The 20,409-nt window shown below is 47.7% G+C and overlaps 5 protein-coding genes across 5 annotated transcripts; 3 read left to right on the forward strand and 2 right to left on the reverse strand.

Moving 5' to 3' along the window:
- Positions 1-1,845: 1,845 nt before the first annotated feature.
- On the forward strand, positions 1,846-2,979 carry EDB91DRAFT_509838 (uncharacterized protein). The gene is made up of 8 exons (XM_041327525.1): positions 1,846-2,097; positions 2,153-2,170; positions 2,226-2,252; positions 2,312-2,344; positions 2,400-2,414; positions 2,470-2,500; positions 2,559-2,576; positions 2,647-2,979. The coding sequence occupies exons 1-6, from the start codon at positions 1,998-2,000 to the stop codon at positions 2,490-2,492; spliced, it is 216 nt and encodes a 71-aa protein (XP_041182388.1). The 5' UTR covers positions 1,846-1,997; the 3' UTR covers positions 2,493-2,500; positions 2,559-2,576; positions 2,647-2,979.
- A 5,722-nt stretch (positions 2,980-8,701) lies between these two features.
- On the reverse strand, positions 8,702-11,236 carry EDB91DRAFT_1101750 (aspartic peptidase domain-containing protein). The gene is made up of 7 exons (XM_041317264.1): positions 10,741-11,236; positions 10,461-10,669; positions 10,303-10,408; positions 9,891-10,247; positions 9,527-9,839; positions 9,033-9,473; positions 8,702-8,962 (listed from the first exon to the last, which is right to left on the reverse strand). Exons 1-6 carry the CDS (start codon positions 10,808-10,810, stop codon positions 9,164-9,166), a joined length of 1,365 nt encoding a protein of 454 aa, XP_041182389.1. The 5' UTR covers positions 10,811-11,236; the 3' UTR covers positions 8,702-8,962; positions 9,033-9,163.
- Positions 11,237-12,283: 1,047 nt separating this feature from the next.
- Positions 12,284-15,129, forward strand: EDB91DRAFT_1101762 (uncharacterized protein). Its single transcript, XM_041317265.1, has 9 exons — positions 12,284-12,785; positions 12,840-12,928; positions 12,979-13,177; positions 13,229-13,307; positions 13,365-13,622; positions 13,651-13,730; positions 13,780-13,898; positions 13,928-14,372; positions 14,448-15,129. Exons 1-9 carry the CDS (start codon positions 12,371-12,373, stop codon positions 14,819-14,821), a joined length of 2,058 nt encoding a protein of 685 aa, XP_041182390.1. The 5' UTR covers positions 12,284-12,370; the 3' UTR covers positions 14,822-15,129.
- An 81-nt stretch (positions 15,130-15,210) lies between these two features.
- Positions 15,211-17,502, reverse strand: EDB91DRAFT_1101766 (mitochondrial ribosomal death-associated protein 3-domain-containing protein). Its single transcript, XM_041317266.1, has 9 exons — positions 17,241-17,502; positions 17,100-17,189; positions 16,948-17,049; positions 16,782-16,893; positions 16,642-16,734; positions 16,310-16,589; positions 16,108-16,252; positions 15,814-16,054; positions 15,211-15,754 (listed from the first exon to the last, which is right to left on the reverse strand). Exons 1-9 carry the CDS (start codon positions 17,325-17,327, stop codon positions 15,657-15,659), a joined length of 1,248 nt encoding a protein of 415 aa, XP_041182391.1. The 5' UTR covers positions 17,328-17,502; the 3' UTR covers positions 15,211-15,656.
- Positions 17,503-17,971: 469 nt separating this feature from the next.
- On the forward strand, positions 17,972-20,349 carry EDB91DRAFT_510080 (P-loop containing nucleoside triphosphate hydrolase protein). The gene is made up of 7 exons (XM_041327526.1): positions 17,972-18,904; positions 18,958-19,101; positions 19,153-19,266; positions 19,320-19,775; positions 19,832-19,879; positions 19,935-20,006; positions 20,054-20,349. Exons 1-7 carry the CDS (start codon positions 18,170-18,172, stop codon positions 20,105-20,107), a joined length of 1,623 nt encoding a protein of 540 aa, XP_041182392.1. The 5' UTR covers positions 17,972-18,169; the 3' UTR covers positions 20,108-20,349.
- The last annotated feature ends 60 nt before the right edge of the window (positions 20,350-20,409 follow it).

Below are 20,409 nucleotides of genomic sequence, written 5' to 3' on the forward strand. Positions count from 1 at the left end.
ATAGTAATTCATACACAAGGAGCTACAAATTGCAACCTTCTTTCATCTGCTCAATGATACTTTGTAAAAAAGGTAAGCGCAGATCATTCTGGACGATTTGGATGTATGTGCTACAGATTGTTGAGCTCCTCATAAATGCATGAACAAGGACAAGCTTGTCATCATTCATCAAACTCTCCTCCTCTTGCATGGCCTGCAAGGCACACGATCGGTCATCTGCCACACGACTCTCATTGGTGGTCCCAAATGCCATAGTGAGAGAGTCCATCAGGCGGTTGATGGTGCCTTGAAGATTCATTAGTGCAGCGTGTGTACACAGAATTATAGCAGATACTGCAGCGAAGACCTGCTGCCGTTGCAAGATATTGATACCACCATCATCACTAAATGTAGTCATGGTCGGAAAGGAAGGTTTCAAACTCCGCTATCGGCGGCTTCTGTGCTGCCGCCACATATTCTCACATTTTACTCAAATAATGGTTGCTGAACAGGCTAACATTCGAGTCACGCGTGTACTGTCAACGTTTTTGCACATAGCTGTAAATGCTAAATCATAGCATGCATGTTCATGTAAGCCTCACAAGGCCTTGCATGTTTCGGGCTCTTTTGTTGATCGGTGGGCGTCTTGATGAGAGGTTATCAATATCAATATCTGTGAAGCAACATAAAAACTCACAGCGTACTCACCTAGCAAGGTATCCACAATCTCCATATCCAGCTCCACCCTCGAGAAAATAGCGCAGCTAGCCTCATTCCAGGCGCCGCATCTGGTGTCAAGAACGTGTAATCGCAGTCGCTGTTTTCACACACCGACGCACATTTGGGTCCGAGACTACATCAAGTTATCAATTTGATCTTTCCACGTACTCGTTCTACAACGTAGATAGAACACAAGCGGTGTTCTGGGAGTGGAAAGCAAGAGTGATCAGTTTCACTGGTACGCAGTGAATTGTATGAACGATGAACGTTAACGATATTATGTTGATCGATGTTACACTTGAAGACTTTAACATACTCAGAATGATTTGAGATTACTTCGACAAGACAAGAGACAAAGTCGCTCGGAGAATTAAGACGCAGGGGCATGAAGCAAGAACGGCGTATTTTGACGAAGGGTATGTCAACTGATTGTCGACTCAAGCCTCGAGCTACAACAAATCAACTTAGAGGACGAAAAATCCAAAGTCTCACTGGAGGAGCTAACAATTTTGCAAACAGCAGGTATCATCAAATTACCCACCTAATGGTGATTTTTCAGATACTACTTAGCTTGAATGCCCTAGGGCGTAAAGTCTATGCATGAGAGGAGCACTCCGAGTTGATAACTTGTGAGTGATTATTTTTATTTGGAGCCCATGGAATTCTATTTCATAATGATAATTGCCAGCTATCACTGTGCGGGAAGAGAGATTCGGATGGGGATCTGCGGTAGGATACCAGAGATGAAGTGTTTGATGGGAATGAGAATGGCGTCTTCAGAGTCTTCAAGTTGATGCTCTAGACCGTGTATTCGAAGAGGCGAATACGAAGTCATGAAGGTGCGTGTTATGTCTGTTGTTGAACCTCTTTGCTTGTCAGCAGTAAATTAACCACCTAATGGTGATTTGTCAGGTGCTTTTTGGCTTGAGTGTCCTGTGGCGCAAAGTCTAGCATGAGAGGAGCACTCCGAGTTGATGACTCGTAAGTGATTATGTTTATTCAGAGCCCATGGAATTCTATTTCAACAATTGCCAACTGTCCCTGTTCGAAAAGAGAGATCCGAAGAGACCTCTGGTCATTGTATATTATCATGTGAGTCAAAAGGGAGCACTAGCCTCAAGATATGCAAAACAGAACAATATATAGATCAGATCAAGACATGACAGTGACACGACACGAAGAGTCGGTCTGTGAATTGGGTCTGAAATCCGGCTTCCCAAAGATATAAAGGTTCCACTCCCTGCATCGATTCTACAGTTCAACACCCCAAGTAACACACTCTTACCGATCTAGCCACCATGAAGCTCGCTTTGTCTTGTGCTTTTTTTGCCATCGCTTTGGTACAGATGACGGCAGCGGCACCCGTCGTCGACAACAGCCTGGAGCAGAACCTCGAATGTATGTTTCGACGTGTCTTGTAGTATTTGCACCTTCTGACTAGATATGCATCCAGCTCGTCTCATCAGACTCTGTAGGTTGAATTCTAACGTGCCTGCAGTAGTATCTGAGTGACACTGTCTAATTAGATTTGTTTGACCCCGAATCTGATGAAGGTAATTCTCCAATGCTGATTTTGCTGCCGAGCGTTATATTCACTTGGTTGATAACGCAGTCGTCGAGAAGCGCGCTGAGCAGAACCTCGAAGGTATGTTGCGACGTGTCTTGTAGTATTTGCGCCCTCTAACTAGATATGCATTCAGCTCGTAGTCAACCATGTAGGTTGAATTCTAACGTGCCAACGGTAGTATCTTAGTGACACTGTCTAATTAGATGACTTTGCTGAGGACTCTTGATGTCGGAGGTAATTCTCCAGTGCTGGCCTTGTTTTCGAACGTTCTATTTACCCTGTTCGATTACAGATGTTAATCTCGACTAAAGTAAGTCTTTAGTTTCGACCCTGGAGTCTCGACTCTTTTTAAATAATCATCGCCACTAACATAAGGACAGAGGCTCGGCGTTGTGAATCCCGGCAGTCAGTGGAGTTGATTTTCCACAGCCCAAATCAGTCTAGTAACTGTGTTTATCAACATGTACCATCACTATAACCCACAGTTTATCTTGTGTTTGTCTTCTTGATTTAGCTGACCTGTAGAGTACCAACAAGTAGATCTTGTCCTCTGATCTTTCGAATGCGTCATCCACGTCTTTGTTCATTGTCTAGGTATCTTCAACGCTGAGCTACGTACTTTATTGAGTGGCTTAAAGCGGCTTAGTCACGGTTCTCGCGCAATCGATATCGATATCCTTAGCGCAATTCGTACTTTGGAGAGGCGTAAATTGGTTTATCGTGCGGAGCGATTGCGGGATTGTGGGTGAAGATGAAAAGGCATTAATTATTGGTCTCCAATATCTGTTGTGAACAAAATTAGAGGGGATCCGTCTGTGATACTAAAAAGTATTATCGTCAAGATACAAACTAAAACCCGCTCAGAGCTGGCTCGTCTTCAAAAAAAAACGCTACAATATTTATAGGATCCTGACATCCATCGTGGCGTCAACAGAAGGTATGTTTTTGACTTGTGCGGTGATCTCGCGATCCGAAGCAATCCTCTTATATTCTCCGCCGCGCTGGCAGAAATGCGCCAAAAGGCTGTCCAAGGTGAACGATTAATCGCAACGCTCAGTGTGTGAGATTTCAAATCATCCAGCTCCTCTTATCTGGGCGAATCGGCGGAATCCAACCAATCCCCTATGCTCTCCACGTCGAAGTCAGGCAGCCGATGCTGCTGAGCGAACTGAGCTTGTAAATGAGCTTGTCATAGATTTCCTGCAGGCAGCGGCTCCTTCTCTTCCCATCTATGGGATAACATGACACATTGGAAAGTACGTCGCCACAGCGTCTGTGACGTGTTTCATTCGGAGTTCTGAATGCTTCATGTCAAAGACAGAAGCTCCTTGTACTCTGTGCTCGTTTTGAAGTCGGCTAATCTGCGCACCTCAATCGCATAAGAACCCAGTGGTGATGTTGAGTACACGAAGCGGGGCAGTGTCAAGTTGAGCGTGAATGACTTTTCGAATAGCACGTTCTGCTTCGGATGGAGAAACGTACTGCTGACGCAGCTCTGTAGGACGAGATAAGCATCTCCGATTTGACACACGAACGTTCCAAGGCTTACCTCGTAACTGCGCCTCGGGAGCGTCATCCGACTTGGATAACATGATTATGAAGGTCTCAATAGCTTCACCAAAACGTTGTGCGCCATGAATCGCTTCATGTTTCGCCTGGTATTCAACGTAAGACGAACTGTTGAGATCGATGGCCTATTCATCGTCAAAGTGAGCATTCGTTGGGAATGAGCTTGAGTAGATATTGTCACACCTTTCGCATCGAGAAGCGCTTCCTCCCATAAGATTTTTCCTAACTTCGCCTTGCTACGGTTTGCAAAGATGGTGTCGTTTGCGGAGGTGAGATTGGTCACTATAGAGTATAAGCCAATAGCCGTGTCGTAATCGCCTACAAGGAGGGCAGCATCTCCGTTGGCAATATAGAGCGTGCTGCATTCGTGCTTGAAAGCTGAGTGAAATGTGGATAGGATTGTAGCCTGCATGATATTACGAACTTCAGACTTGCTGTTGGACCGAGCGCATCGCACAGTTTCTGGCGTGCATTTTGCCACAAAGACTTGAGGTTCCATCCGAACAGCTGTAAAAAACATAGTTCAGCATGAACGGCATCTTTAGATGAATCATATCAATTTACCACCACCAAGTCCTCGTACATAATATCAATGGCATCTACAGATGAGAGATTGCAGGAGTTGACAGCGGCGGCGAAATGGTCAGCAGCTTTATTGTGATGCTCGTCATCCATGGCATTGATTCTAAGTTGAACACAGATATATCCCTAATATTCAAAGTTCAAAGAGATCAGTACCATCAATGGGGTATTCATGTAACTCACTTCAACAACACGACATACAAGAGTATCACCACTCGGACAAGCGGCGGCTAGCTCTCGGAGGTAGAGAACTGCTTCCTCATGTTGATCCGCATGTAAAAAAGCGATGGCCTGAAAACAGTATGTGATGGAGAATAGAGTATATTTAACATGCCTTGATCAAGATGACGAAATGAGCAATCTGAGTCTTCATTCGCGAACAAAAACGCGATGTCAAATGCTGCTCTCGCGTACCGGACCCGCACTTTTCTGCAGAGGGCGATGCCCTTGGAGATATACCCTGTCAAGGTGGGCTGAATGACGGACTGCGTCAAGATGACAGTCAGCCTTTCATAAGGAGCCTATGATGGGTTGGTTTATTTCACCTTGATGGCACCCTGAAGTGCGTGGTCAGTGGCGTTTGCGTGCCATAACAAACGAGCGGTTGGTATATGAGGTATAGTCGTTGGCATCGGTGTTGACTTCTTGCGTGAGAAGTTCTTCAGCGGGAGACAAGTCCCCCGCGATGCATGCATTGTGGGTGGTGTTAATGGCGAGAATCTGCGCCATGAAGTATGCTCGAATTACGACATCAGAGTTAATGATGGAAAGATGCCTTTGAATCAGAGACCCGAGCCTTGGCATCCAGAAGACGCCAGATCAGATGACGAAGGGATGGGAAATGACTAGGACTTACCAACTTGGGCACTGACCATTCTGAGATCATGTAATCCCAACCTGCGCTGAGGATGTGCTTGCCGCCCATGGAGAACGTGATGCAACTCAGGGCTGAGTCTGAGTTCTTGAATATGGCAATGGCCCGCTGATCCGAAAGCCACCATAGACGGACATAGTTGTCGAGAGATACAGAAGCGACAAGGGTGCCAACAGGATGAATGGCGATGGCACTAAGTAGTGCAATCACTCACATGCGGCACATGATTGAAGTATACACGGACGGCGGCAAACAATGGCATGCGAATGCGAGGACCGCCAAGAGGATTCGAATTTGGTGATCCGTACTTGGATAAGTAGCCTAGACCTTGACCTTTCAGCAATGAGTGAATAAATTCCAGTCGCACTGGGGCCTGGGCGATTATGGCGGGTTGCATGAGGTTGCATGCGACGGATACGAAGGGACAACTATTGGTCTGACTAGGTGGGAACTTCTGGGAAGTACTAATGCGACCATGTCAAGACTCAGTAGCATCAGAATATCACTTTGCTTCTGTGGGCGAATTCTGTACAGTCTCACAGAGTTCCACAGTGCAAAGTGTTTTGCTGATGTACTCAGTACTCAAGAGTAAGTACAGGCTATCAGCCTTCGAAGTTCGGGTCATAGACGCACGTGATCTCAGTCAAGCGTTGATGGGGCGTGTTAGTTCGGTAAGATTCAACATACAACGGTCTCACAACATTACTCTCCTTCGTTTACTTATCCTACTCGTTATCGTAGTATTCTTATGAAGGACGCCAGCGGACAAAATTAAAAAGTCGAAATCGAAATCGAAACGCGCAATCCATATTGGGAAACGAAAGATATCGAGCGAACCTTTTTGTCCGCTCTCCACGCGCATTCGGTGACTCGGAGGGCGTCCGTGTTGTGCGTCCGCTCGTTTTCTCCTTCGATTGTCATATTGACCCACCTGTGTGATAGATGCTGTACCCCTCGACGGTCTGATTGTACCTCCCTCTTACGTATTCATATTGCGTATGTCATGTCGTATGACCCGTCTATGCATCCTATAAAACGCATCCGAAGACCATATATCTGATTGGAGTGATAAGTTGTGAACTGGTCATGGCCAGTCATGTTATTTCTACTACTGATCTATAGCGTGGAAGGTCAGGTCATTAAACGTAGGAACGTCTGTGAGTTCAATTTGTTGTATAGTCGGTTCCTATCATTTAGTTGTAACCTGTGGCAGAAATCCAGCGCACAATCCAACCACGTGTGACAACAACTTCGATAGTTCATATCATCTACGCTCAGCGCTCAGTAACGGCATTTGCAGGTCTAGTGCCAAGCACATCATACGTCTCGGATGATAGCTTCATCTAGACAGTACAATAGAGATTGTTGACGTTGACCTCGGCGCGGCCGTCGCACACTTTATGTCGGTGTTGAAGCTGGCGTCTGCGAGATCTGTGCACTTCTGAGGTTCACTGGAACAGAAAGGGATGCGAAACTGTAATACCAGGGACATCCATTTGTTTGGAATCGGTACACACGCAAATTCATGGAATACCTGACTCCAGGAAACAATGGTCCACTCGCAGGTAGATGCTTCACAGAAATGGAAGAATCTGTCACATCTTCAATGTCACTGTCAGGATCACATGATTAATTGCGGCCCTTCAAGCCATCGACCATGACGTGTGCTGGTATGTCGTCATGTCGCATTGGGAGTTGTCAATTGTACTTTAACTAACATGCCTTGATAGTCCGGGGCACAAATAGGCAATAATTATATTGGGATTCGTCGATCGAGACCCTGATCCACTTGTAGAGACAATAATGTCCCGAGGTTGCGGTGGGGTGGAGGCAGAAGGAGGTTCGAGAAAACGCCCAGGCAATAACTGCTGTCTAACAAATTCATCACCTCCGATTTCAATTTAACCTACACTGTGTTAAAGAGTCTTGTGGCAGAAAAGGCGCACCGAGAGATGGAGCTCACCGAACGAAGTATTAACCACTCGAAGAATGCCACCGAATCCAACATTGTTGCTGGGTGCATTGCTATTGTAAGCAGGTGTTGAGTAAGGCTATGAGTAACCAGTAATTGAGACTAGAACAAAAGAATTGATTAGATTTTTCTGAGAAGAAAAATTTAAATAATGGACTTTGATAGCTGATGGAAAGGAGGCATCGAAGGGCGTGTTGCCGGCACATAACACACAGTCGGTCGAGTACTAACACCGTTAGCTTGTGGGTATTTCGATCGAGGGTAACATTAATCATTTGAGGATGCGACCTAGAGAGTGTTGCACAGTAGTAGGCACTCAGTCCGACAAACCCAAGGACGTTCAAATCGGTAACGGGTTCCTGGGATGCAGTTAGTTCGAACTAAAAATCTTGATCTGCAAAGCACTCCCCCGGGCACATATTACTTGAACAGTGATAATCATAACAAGGAGCTTCTCAGTATTCGAAGCAGAGTACCGCCCAGTTCTCATGGTTTGGACACCCGCTTGGCATCCACACGAGGGCAGTGCTCAATGATACGTGATGTTCGGTCACTCGTGAGTGCACCCAGTTCCATCAGATCGATTCCACAAACTTACAGACAAGCTCGAGACCTTCATATCGGATATTTGTTGCCGAGGCATGATGTCCGTATTCCACGGATGATCGCAGTCGCAGTGCTGTTGGTACCAATGTTATCCGACGCTGCTCACCGGGAAACCAACATTCTTCTTGCTGAAAATATGCAAGGTGGTGAAGGAAGTTCAGGAACCTCCAAGACTGGAATGATGCACCGCTGTTGCGAGGCAAAGAGCGCATAATCATCTCCCCGATCAACATGGGCGGTCTCGATACGGACGTGGAGCGCCTCGCCGAAGGTTTGATAAGGCTGTCCAGTGCTCTGTTGTCTTGCAGGAGCCGGATTTGGCATGCACAAGCCAAGGACAAGCAGGATCTTGTAGTTTCGAGAAAGGCAACGTCAAACAAATGAGTTGTCAATGGTACAGACGCCTCCCACCCGCCCTTCAGGCTTCAGCCAATCGAGCCGTCTGGCTGTCGACGATCTGAACCTAGTAGTTGCGGGTAGTCAAACTCGACGCACGTTGGAGTTTTTGGTGGTTGCATCCGCTGACTTCGGTAAAAAAAAAAAAAGGACGACCGGATAGAAGCAGTGGGCAAGTCTAGAAAATGTCACCATTCCGTCAATAGTAAAACAAACCATGAAGTAAATCATTGTTACGTACCAGGGCAGGATGTGGGGAGCTTCTCAGAGATCCAACTTGTGTGCATGTGGACATGGTATCGAAGAGCATGTGATCACCCCTTCCTTTCCATTGCACTTTCCACTTCTAACAGACCTTAACGTTAGGTTCACTCCGTACACCATTTGTACATTGATCGTACCTGGGTCGCCGGTAACGATAGTGGAGCCATTATGAATCCGATTCATCATCTATGTTGTGGATGGTACCTAATGATACATAATGTCTTGGTAGTATGGAAGCGTCCGTAAACTTTTCATTGCGATGACACTTTGTCGACTTGCTCCTACAAGTGAGAGCTTGCAATTGATTCATGTGCCCTCGGCGTTACTCGGAGTTTAGTGCTTGCAAGAAGTTCGAACCCTTCGATCCGAAAATGAAATTCGACCCCAAAAGCATTCAGTTTCTAGAAAGCCTCGAACGGTCCAAGGATTTCTCCTACAATGAACAATTAGCGCCAATTCACTGAACGAGAGTTATGAGACCAAAGACTCAAGAACACACTAACATTCAATTACATTGATACCACAATATATGCCTAGGAATACTCCACAATCCTGCATGTCCTACCCACAGCGGTGTTATGAAGAAGAAAATGACGAGAAAATGACGCAGTGCTTTTAATTCATACGAGCCGTGTCAGTTCGAGTTACTCGAGCTCGAGTTCCACACTATTGCCGGGAAGTTCTCAACCCCCAGCAGAGACACCGACATATTCTGTGGACTGTCATATACGTTGTACTTCTTGGTCGAAAAAAGCATTTGCTGAGCAGTCTTAAAGGACGGTGTTGGCGTTGAGGTTGGGGGGATCAGTGCGAGGCACTGTGCGCTGTTCGTAGGCGTAGATGTCGGTGTTTGCGACAGTTGTGCAGCGGTGCGGTTCACAGGACCGGAAGGAAAGGCAAAACCGTAGAACCCGGGGCAGCCGTCCGTTGGGAATCGGTACGCGCTTCATAACTTTATAAGGGGGACGAACTACCCAGAGGAGAGCTTCAAACTTACAGGTAGATGCTACGAAGGAAGGGCAATCCGAAATTTAGGTTTGGTAAGGTAGTCGATCTGTTCATTGGGGCTATCGGACAACAGCCTGCAGGAGCTATATTCGTTGCCAGGGGCCGTAACAAGTTATTAAGAGAGTCCATTGGGTAATCAACACCGTTGATGGTAGCCGTGAGAGCTACGTAGGGCGGGACAGTTGAATTGCACACGTACGATGCAACACCGGTCTTGTAGTTGAGGGAATAATGCACATTTCCTGCAAAGCCTTGATTTTTCACGTATGTATCGACATTTGGCATCGATATTCCAGTCCACACTGCAAAAAAATTAAATTTGTTCACTATGCAAGCATATGGATAGAGCTTACATGAATCAAGGGCCGCAAGTAAGTTCTCGCTCTGAGGGAGGAAAGATCCATTGTACCCCTTCAAGCCGTCAATCATAAATGTGTTCTGGAATGTCCATGTAGCATTGGGAGTCGTCAATGGCACCCAATTAATTTGGCCTTGATAATCGTTGGGATCCAGAGCACCGATAGTGATTTTGGGATTCATTGGGTCAAAGCGCATCCCCACGACTGGATTGAGCAATTGGCCTGACTGGTACATTTGTAAGAGAAAATGTTGTGACGCTGCAGTAGCATTGAGAGGGTCCGGGAAAAGGCCCAGGCGGCCATTGTACAACATATATGCAAGACCAGGATCACCGCCAGTCTCAATCAAGCCTGTAGAAAGGCGTCATTCATACAATGGGAGGGCCTGAGAGACAGTAGCACCCACCGAACGGAATATTGGCCACTTGAAGAAGGCCACCAAATCCAAAAGTGTCGCTATACACATTACCGCTGTAAGCCAGCGTTGAATAGGCCCAGGAATAATTGAGAGACTGAAAAAATTGTAAAGTGTATCATATTGGTGCATAAAATTAAGAAACGGACCTTCGCAGTTGATGACATGGAAACATCGAAAGACGTGTTGCCGGCGCATAGAACGCAGTCGGATGAGTACACAGCTAGCTTGGCCGTATTCAAATCAAGGCTTGAATTGATTACTTGTGGGGGGGTTCCGAAAAGTGTTGGGACGGTAGGACTATCGAAGACCAAGTCCGATAGATTTTGCGGAACATTCATCGGCAGACTGACCCATGCTAGAATCAAAGGAAATCAGCTTTGTCATGCTCGCGGGCGATCGATGAACAAACGCCTGCTGAGTACTTACTCTGACTCTCAGCAGCACTGACGGTGACTACAAGCACTATGAAAAAACTCGGGCGGGCTAAAAGGAACATTGTAGCGCGGAAAGCACAACTAGGACGACTACATAATCATCTGGTGTAATAAGGATTTAGGATATCTTTGTAGTAGTCAAATGAGGTCTGCGCTTGAACCCTATCAGGAGTCTATGACCCAAAAGGACTTCACTCGGGTGCAAAAAAACAGGATCAACTCGGTCAGCTACAAAACTGGTAAACCCTTCGATGCCTCTTCTGGAGATGAGGGTATACGGCGCTGTGCAACACGTCACGCTGCATCTGATGGAAACGTCGCTCCTTCTATGGACGCGCCAATTATTAGTACAATCACTCACATGCAGCACATGATTGAAGTATATCCGGAAGAATTGAATGTCACGGCCAACACGGACGGCGGCAAACAATGGCATGGAAATACGAGGATTGCCAAGAGGAGTGATCCATACTTGGATAACTATACCTTAACCTTTCAGCAAATTGGCCATGATTAAATAGAGTCCGGTAGTACTGGGGCCGGGTTGCATGAGGTTGTATGCGACGAATACGAAGGAACGACTATTGGTCTGGCTAGGTGGGAAGTACTACATGCGACGCATGTCAAGACTCAAGAGTACAGGCTTCAGTCGAAGTTCGGAGTGATTGAGTCCAAAATGCAAACAACAACTTCCGGTTTCGACGGTCATAGATGCACGTGATCTTAGTCAGTCTTATGAAATCCACACTTGAGAGGGTACGGAGATCAGGTTGAAAAACGCGGAATTACTGAGGAAAGCATCATATGAGTGAGCGGCGGCGCGAACCATAGATGAGCAGAGTGAAAACACGAGGGTGGGTAAGTGGAAACGCATTACCAACCTTGGGAGAGCGTTGTTGCACAGTTGACTTTTTGCCTTACGTGTTGAAGGCAGGTGACTGGAGTCCTGGCCCGGTATGTAAGTTGATTTGTGCACGTACCTTGTTCTTCTGAAGATTTGGGAGCCGAACTAATTTCGAAACAGTAACGGGGCACTCGTCACTCAGCCTTGGCCTGACCACTTCTAAGTAGGATGCCTTTGTAGGAGTCACAGCCTACAGGTGCACAGATCAGGGACATTTTCAGCATCTTTCCGTTTCTTCTCCATTTGGTATTCCATTAATTGATGCGAAGAGTCACGGATGGCATGATCACTTGGTTGAAAGGCTTGTCACTACTGTGGCGAAGCTCTCTGTGCTACTGATCTGCCGATCCATGTCCACGAACGGACACGTGAAAGGTAAGTTTTATTGTTTGAAATCAATGAAATGATTGGTAGTTAACTGCAATGATTGAGTTCGAGCTTGCAGCGCATAAACATATGAGTTTGTAACGCTTGTTTTTATAATATGATGTGTTCAGATAATTGACTGGCTGGACGGTAACTGTGTATACAATGAGCTTTTTATATCTTCAGTCCGTCATGCTGTGAATTCTGCCTCAACCTCTGCGCCCTTGATTTTGATTAGTAGAAATCATCAAGGACATGATATTGGAACCAAACCAGCGACAATAACAGGTCAGTGGTTCCCGTCTCCCTCAGCGTCCTAAGCAAACTGGTTCATTCCCTATGGACTGTCAGAATGCACAGTGATCAGCAAGTCCCATACCCGAACACCATCTCCACGGACAACCTGCCGTTGATACCCATCCACTGGCGTTCTTCACCCTCTCGCTCTCTACCTGGTCATCCAGAGAATATTTCAGACCCTCAAAGATCCAGACTGTCTCTCTCACCTGATGAAGACCAGTTTGATTACTACCAGCATCATACAACGAGTTCAAGCAACTTCCAGACCCCGATTCGCCCACAGCTGTTTCGCCAGCGCCGCACCACGAGCCGCAGGGAAATTCTGCTGAAAGGCACCTGGGAACTTACGAAAACCTTCCTTGTACCTTTCATCACCATTGCGTATCTGTCGTTTTGCTACACGGTCCATTACAAAGTGGTCCCCTTCGGTAGAGCACTGTACAATGAACTTGATAACACATGGCTCGGTATGAAACCGCGATAATGTCTTAGCCGATAGTATCGCTCATGTTTTTTTCAAGCCATTGTGAAATCCGGATTAACAACCATCAGCATCATCATCATCAGCATTTCCCTTTATCCCGTGCATGATCTGCTTTCAAGCTTGAAGGTAAGTAGCCTACTTCATTTTGTTAAAGTTTTTGACAAGCCTGTGGCAAGAATGAAGAATTCTTTAGACTTCTTCGTGCACGTCCCCGAGGTGTTCCCCTTTCTGCAATCAATACCATTTCCAACCCTTCCTGTGGAATAACCGAGACTATCATGCTCATTATACGCAACCATTGTTCTCGATATTTCGTTACTGCCTTTGTCGCAGCAGGTATTGCGTGGGTTGCATCGGCGCTCGCACCTGCCGCTCGTGGGTGGAATTGTCTTGCCTTGGTGACAGACGCTTGACGAAGTTCTACAGTGAGCATTCAGCCCGTTCTGGCCGACGGAGATATCCAGGCGTTTTCTGTTGGTGCCATCCCGCCATTAAGCTTTTACAGGTAAGGAACTTATTCTGAACAGGGTTCATTGGCTTCAATCTTTGTGCTTCGCGATAGTCCTGTTGCATCCGGACAAACTATCCCACCTATGAAGCTGGCCGTCTCCCCCGGGTATCCTGCTTCGATAGCATGGGCAGAGATGGCCCTTGGTATGTCATATGCGTACACCATGTCAAACAACTCGCGTGGTGAATATGCTGCTTATGTCGCGCCAATGCCGACCAGCATCCAAGCTTCGACAACTGCAAGATGGCTAACTGACGTGGCCGGACTCAATCCTTTTTGCACATGGGCAAAGGCTGTGAATCTTACCAAGTCTTCAGTCGTCAAAAGCGATGAATAGCAGCAGCGTAGCCGCAACGGCCGTTACCGCATACCTCGAGGATCTCGATCTTGATATCGCTGTTCCGAGCAGCCTTTTCCGTAAGTTCTTCCAACATTGTAGCCTCCGTCACGACTAAAGCCACACCAGCGGTGTACAAATCCAACTTTGTAACACGGATCTATGTGTTGGACCCAACTGTATACGTCTTTAATCATACCACTCAGACGCTGCCGTCTGACGGCTCGACAACTTTTGCCATCATTAGCGTGCACCTGAAGGCTGCACGGGCGACCAGATAAATATCATTTCCATCTACCCAGATCTTACCGGCATACCGACTCTACAGTTTACTGCGCCAAATAACACTTATGAGCTCGCATTCCTCGTATGCAAGCCCAACATCACAATCGAAACACGCGAGGTTCGCACACAAGGGTCCTTCATATTGGAGGTCCAGCCACTTCCTGAAGGGAAAGCATATCCAAGGCAAGGGAACTTGGACTTCATGCAAACCTCCTTAATGTTTGGCGTAGCGACGTCGTACCTATCCACAGACTCGGGCCCTGCAACATCAACGTGGTTCGGCCTCGGTTCGGAGACGCAAGTCAATTTCCTCTTTTCGGATGCTCAGATGAACGCCATCGATTCCAACAATATAGGTGGAGCAATAACACTTCAACTAAGCCCCCTTGAGAACCTTACACAAGGTTACACTCAAATATCGCAAGCTGCGGCGAAGGGTAAGTTTTTTCATCTTTCATGCGTATGTTCCAGCAACGCACTGGTGAATATCGCTGAGATGCCTCAACCCTCAGCATACATCATGGGTGGCGAAGGCACGGCTTACGTTCCAGGGCGAGTGTCGGGGAAACAGCTCGTCTTCACATCGGCGCTGCCAAACGTGATCGTGGCTACTGTTGCGTTCGTGCTTTTATGGGCGCTGACCATATTTGCACACTTCCGTCACGGAAAATATTGTGGTTTCACACTCGTGAATGTCGGCGCCGCATTGCACAACTCGGAAATACCTGAGCAGTTTTCGCAGATGAAGGCACATGCAGCCAATCAAACAATCCTTCATTCGCGCTGGGTGCATTACAGTGCCGACCAGGACGTTGTGGAGATGCTCGCGGCCCATGACATTGCCCTCCGCACGAGTCGAGGTGTGGATTCACTGCGTATCATATAGTCATCGTCAGCTATCTGGTTGTGCGGGACAATGTCAGTAAATCTACCAGTGCTCAAGCGATAACCCTGATGCTTTTCCTGTGTGCGTGATATAGTAACGTGCTTGGACTCATAGTAGCACAATATTCATATTGGACATCTCCCTTGTATTTGGATTATTATTTAGATTATTTTGACCGCGACTAGTATGTGGACCATCAGAGATTCGGACGACGACGTTGGTACCCCGCCACCCGTATATTTCCTTAGTCTGGCCGCGACATGCCACGGACACGCAGCCACAGCACCTATGCAGGGATTGCAGATGCTTGATGACGTTGTGAGTTGACAGATTGATATGCTCAATTTTCCGCAAATGTTCAGACGACGCAGCTTAAGCATTTTTAAAAACACGGGAAGATGCTCCGAGGTAAGTACGTACATTTGCGCAAGCTCAACAGAGTTGCGAGCATCGCAGGATTAGTCAAAAATTAATGAAGAGGCAGCAAGCCATAATCAGTGCTTCCCGAGTTAGTATGTAACTCGCCGAAAACCCTTTGCCCCGAGGGAGCGAACTTAAAGCAAGTGTCAACGTTTAAGGCCCGCCATACAACTGCATATTTCCTACCACTCAATATATAGTTAGCGCAACAAGAGGCGTAGTCTTTTAACTTAAGTTCAGGGTTAACGGACCGGGATAGCCACACTAAAATCGCGTATGGTAGGTTCTCCAATCATGCCTTCATGTAACAAGGCCCTAGGCGGAATAATGATACCCCAATGAATCTGATATACGACATCGGACCATCAACCGCGCGGCCCCATACAATATCGAAATCTTGCTCCACAATGCCTGTCTATACGGATATGGACGACAAAAGTCCCTTCCAGACAAACGCTCTTGCATTCCCGCTAGCCTCGCTATACTTTGCCAGGAACAATTCATCGTTGGGTTCTGATCCAAGATCGAGTCAAGCACTCCACGAAACAGACGAACTAAGTAATATTACTCACTCGAAGGCACTGCCCGATCTTTCATCCACACCTCGAAAACCGATGCTGCTTCGGGCACGCTGAGGCTGCTGGGAACTACCAGCTTCTCTAGGCCGTGAGCGTACTCTACGAGCTCCGGCTGGCGCTTGACGTATGACCCATACGGACGGTCATACTCGAGAGAAAGCGCCTCACGGAGCTCCAGAGGTAGCGGGAATGTTGTGTTACTCATGGAGAGCGCGCCAAAGACTGCACCGCGAACCTGATATGATTCCATTTAGATGACGAGATGGTCAGACTTTCATATCCACTTACAAATGACTTCTGTCCCGATGCGTACTCGAGCAGGAGGCGTGGCATTGAAAGATGGTACGATTTGATAGCCGAAAAATGTTGGTCACGATAGTGCGACTTGCAATATAGCGCCTGGAAGTCGTCAATCGCAAGAAGCACCGGGAACCTATGATCCATCCGTTAAGCACTATGCTCGTCTCGGACACGGGGAACTGTGGCTCACATTGTCTGCTTCCCAATTTCTTCTAGCACGGCATCAAGCACAGTTGGAGCAAGACCCTGATCCTTGAGGCCAATATTAATGAGCTCCACGAGGGGCGTGCCAGGAGGCACTGGTGGGCGACGTTCAATCTCTATCTCGGTCTGGGTACGCAGCTGTTCAAGCCGTGGGGCATTAACCTTGAGGAACCGCTGAAGAGTTTGGTAAGCAAAAATTGGCTGAAGGTATGTCCGAGTTCGCATGTCGTAGGCGTGGGCGGTGGTAGAATTCACAAGATTAGTTGCTGCGAGAGATGCTAAGGAACTGCCTTGCTAGGGAAATTTAGAAGTACGAACCTCGAGGAATGTAAAGAACTAGCCAATCGCGGGCATTGCAATATTGTAAGGCTTGCAGGAGGAGGAAGCTCTTTCCACAGCCCTGGGGTCCGGCTGAAGGATGTCAATAAAAACCTGTGTGATGGTTACAAGGAGCGTACTAAAAACAACCCTGGATTCCTTGCTGTTCTTCTCACTTGCTGCGTCTAACTTGTTAATCGCATCGATCGTAACGGAACGTATCACAGAGCAGGGCTTGGACAGTAGGCGGAACTAAAAGGCAAACCGATCAAATTACCTGTGCTCTAATGTGAACGTAGCACGAACCTCGACAAGTATATTCCTTGGTAACCCAAATATACGGAATGGATCATTGTCATTATGGGGGAATTTGAGTGGTTGAGACTCGGCGACCCTTGTAAGCATTTCCTATCAGGAAGCATCAATCTAATATCCACAAAAAGATACTCGGAGCATACGGGATGAAATGACTGCAAGGCGAGGGTATCGGGGCGGTCACTCTCAAATAGTGGGTGCGGAAGTTGCGAGACGGGCAGCGGTTGGAAGGCCTAATGGACGGAAGTTAGGCCATGATGAGAATTCCAAGAAGGAGAACATACCATCATTTTCTTGTCCTTCTTCGCAGGTTCCGTTTGACCAGCGAGAGTGTTCTTCTTTCCCTTGAATCCCTGCGCTGCAGCACACATCCATTTCAAGCAGGAATAAATTGAACTTGGACGCGGACTTACAAGCCTGCTTCACGATTTGCCCTTTTTTGGCTGTGTCGCATAGCTACGCGTCTGAACAAGTGAACTCGTGGACGAGGAAGCAAACAATTGGCAGGAGACGCGCTGGCAAGCGCGCTGAGAGCGTTAACATTGCAAGACGAGTAGTATAACTTGCCACACATAAATTTTGTGACATCAGCCTGTCACCCCCCTTGAAAGGGTTATTTACGATCACGTGTACCGACGCGTCGCGAAAGTTGTTCTTTGTCACTGATTCCGAGAAATATAATTCAACGTTTCGTAATGTCGCGGTTACCGCGCCTGAGGTCATCTCCCGACCCGTTCGACCCGCCAGTCCCTTCTATCGCTACCACACTAGGCTTTTCTATGTCGACGTCGGGCAACAAACGAAAAGCAGAGGATGATCTCGATGCAGAGGCTCTTGATCAACCCCGTAAACTCCCAGCAATTGGCAATGGAGCTACCGCTCGTCCGCTAGCTGCCAGTCGAGGCCTTAACAGACCAACTACGACAACGGGCCCTGCAACGAAACAGCCATCTGGCCCACAACGCCTCACGAGACCCGAACCACCGAAATTATCTAACGTCAGCAATACGGCGGACAACCCGCGCAACCAGTGCGCCACCAAAACAACTAGGTTCATTAACAGGACCCGCACGTCCTTTGGGACGTGTTGTTTCAGGATCGCGAAGTCGCTAGCGGAAGTGGATTACAATCTAAAGAGTTCTCCGACTTGCAAAACAAGGTCGCTTCAATCGAATCCACACAACTTGCCAATGCCGCAAGGTTAGCACAAACTATGGATGCAGAGCGCGCCAAAGTCGCCGAGCTCGAAGCGAATCATCGCGCTCTTTCCCTCGAGCTCACTAACGCCAAGTCGCTTGAGCTTGACAAGCGGAGAGAGTTGGTGAGCGCAAGCGATGAAATCGAGAAATTGCGCATGAAGCATGCAAGAGAGGTCATGGAGCTTGAGATGGAAGTGAAGAGTAAAGCAAGGGAGGCAAGAGAGCTCGCAGATGAACTGAGGCTGGCGAAGGGTGATCTGGACAAGGAGAGAGATAACGTGTCGAATCTCAAGGCAACACTATCACATCAGTCCACCTCACATATCACTCTCAATGCGCAGATTAATGCTCTCCAGGCACAGAATGCTGCCACACAGATGCAGCTCGATGCTGCAATGACCACCACTTCAGACAAGACGCTCGAACTCGAAACCGCACGACAACGAATATTGGACCTGGAGCAGGATGCCAGGGAAAGCGAGATGGTTCGCCGGAAGTTGCACAACATGGTTCAGGAGCTCAAGGGCAACATTCGAGTATTCTGTCGAGTTCGCCCCGTCCTCACATCAGACCTGTCTCCTTCGTCTTCGTTCACCGGCAGCCCAACTCCTGATGATGAGGAAAGGGGACGGGAAGCAGATTTATCATTTCCTGATAAAAGGGATCACAAAGAGATCATCGTCTCCTCTTCAAGCTCCAGCGCCATGGGCTCTGAGCGCAAAGAAGTCTATAATTTTGGTTTTGATCGGGTTCGTTCTCTCCTTAAAAATATTTGCACAATGTTGAGGTAGCTCTTCCTCAGGTATTCGAACCCGAATCAACCCAGGCGGAAGTTTTCGAGGAGATTTCACTCCTCGCTCAAAGCTGTGTGGACGGATATAATGTCTGCATATTTGCGTACGGCCAAACAGGCTCTGGCAAGTCTTTCACTATGGAAGGCGGATCGGTAGTTATTTTTTTCTTGTAGCGACATGCATCTTACCTACTTATTTCTCAGACCGATGCCACGACAGGTGTGATACCCCGCGCAGTGAACCAGGTGTTCAAAGCTGCCGAGGACCTCAGGTCTAAAGGCTGGGAGTACAAGATGGACGGCCAGTTCCTCGAGATCGTACGTATCTTGTCGAGGCATCTCGGGGACTGATCTGAGAAGAATACTCGCAGTATAACGAAACAATCAATGACCTCCTCGGCAAGGGCGAGTTCGACAAGAAGAAGCATGAGATCAAACACGACAAGTCCGGAACACGTGTCACTGATGTGAATGTGATGTCTCTCCCGTCCCCAGCGTCTGTCACCTCGCTCCTTCGTGTCGCCAACTCCCGGCGCACCGTGGCAGCCACGCTCATGAACGAGCGTTCCTCGCGTTCGCACTCTGTCTTCACACTCCGAATCTCTGGTACAAACACGCACACCGGTGAGAGCTGTGAAGGCAGTCTCAATCTCGTTGACCTGGCTGGTAGCGAGCGCCTCAACTCAAGCGGAGCAGCGGGGGACAAAGAACGACTGAAAGAGACGCAGAACATTAACAAGAGCTTGAGCGCGCTTGGGGACGTCATCGCTGCACTAGGCGAGAAAGGAGAAAAAGGAGAGAAGCATATCCCATATAGGAATTCGAAGGTGATCTACGGGCGTTTTGGCCAAATCTTCCTGATCGACGCTGACTCGGTTTCTAGCTGACGTATTTGTTACAAAACTCGCTGAGCGGGAATTCGAAGACGCTGGTGAGCGCAGGATCTGTGAATGTGGAGTCGCTAATTTGACATGGTTCTGTGGCAGATGATCCTGAACCTCTCACCGTTGGCGGCGCATTTGAACGAGTCTCTGTGCTCCTTGCGATTCGCGACGAAGGTGAACCACAACGTTGTTCCTTCCGGTACCGTCTAAGCCTTTTTCAGGTAAATAACACCATGATCGGAACCGCCAAGAAACAAGTCCGGGGGTCAAGTTAGCCGTCGGTGCGATGTCTGCCGCTCCACGTCATCGTCGCTACTTTCGTGCAGGCGGATTGCGCTTGGTTTTTTGTTATTCTATATTATCGCAGCCGTATCGTACGCCATTTTTGTGCATTTCGCTTGACGTCAAGAAAGCGTTGGTTGCCGTGAAGTGCATTTGTCGTTCGGTAAGGAGAAGGAGGCTCTTGAGAGCGACGCATGTATAATGAGCACGTTATTATAGTCTATCATCCGCTCGCCGCGGATTATAGGCTAATGCTCAGGGGTACAGAATCATGTCAGAATGTATAATTGTCTTC

Source organism: Suillus paluster, assembly GCF_016628075.1.
Source record: "Suillus paluster strain FC165 chromosome Unknown EDB91scaffold_4, whole genome shotgun sequence".
NCBI lineage: Eukaryota > Fungi > Basidiomycota > Agaricomycetes > Boletales > Suillaceae > Suillus > Suillus paluster.

Coding starts and splice junctions, on each gene's coding strand:
- EDB91DRAFT_510080 (XM_041327526.1), top strand. CDS start 18,170: ATGGATGCAGAGCGCGCCAAAGTCGCCGAGCTCGAAGCGAATCATCGC. Junction 19,267..19,319: donor ACGGCCAGTTCCTCGAGATC/GTACGTATCTTG, acceptor GAATACTCGCAG/TATAACGAAACAATCAATGA. Junction 20,007..20,053: donor CCTTGCGATTCGCGACGAAG/GTGAACCACAAC, acceptor AGCCTTTTTCAG/GTAAATAACACCATGATCGG.
- EDB91DRAFT_509838 (XM_041327525.1), top strand. CDS start 1,998: ATGAAGCTCGCTTTGTCTTGTGCTTTTTTTGCCATCGCTTTGGTACAG. Junction 2,253..2,311: donor TGACCCCGAATCTGATGAAG/GTAATTCTCCAA, acceptor TTGATAACGCAG/TCGTCGAGAAGCGCGCTGAG.
- EDB91DRAFT_1101766 (XM_041317266.1), bottom strand. CDS start 17,327: ATGTGTGCTGCAGCGCAGGGATTCAAGGGAAAGAAGAACACTCTCGCT. Junction 16,590..16,641: donor AGTTCTTTACATTCCTCGAG/GTTCGTACTTCT, acceptor CATCTCTCGCAG/CAACTAATCTTGTGAATTCT. Junction 16,253..16,309: donor GAAATTGGGAAGCAGACAAT/GTGAGCCACAGT, acceptor GATGGATCATAG/GTTCCCGGTGCTTCTTGCGA.
- EDB91DRAFT_1101750 (XM_041317264.1), bottom strand. CDS start 10,810: ATGTTCCTTTTAGCCCGCCCGAGTTTTTTCATAGTGCTTGTAGTCACC. Junction 10,670..10,740: donor CAGTGCTGCTGAGAGTCAGA/GTAAGTACTCAG, acceptor CTTTGATTCTAG/CATGGGTCAGTCTGCCGATG. Junction 9,474..9,526: donor TTCCTTCGTAGCATCTACCT/GTAAGTTTGAAG, acceptor AAAGTTATGAAG/CGCGTACCGATTCCCAACGG.
- EDB91DRAFT_1101762 (XM_041317265.1), top strand. CDS start 12,371: ATGCACAGTGATCAGCAAGTCCCATACCCGAACACCATCTCCACGGAC. Junction 13,731..13,779: donor TGTTCCGAGCAGCCTTTTCC/GTAAGTTCTTCC, acceptor AAGCCACACCAG/CGGTGTACAAATCCAACTTT. Junction 13,899..13,927: donor CAACTTTTGCCATCATTAGC/GTGCACCTGAAG, acceptor ACGGGCGACCAG/ATAAATATCATTTCCATCTA.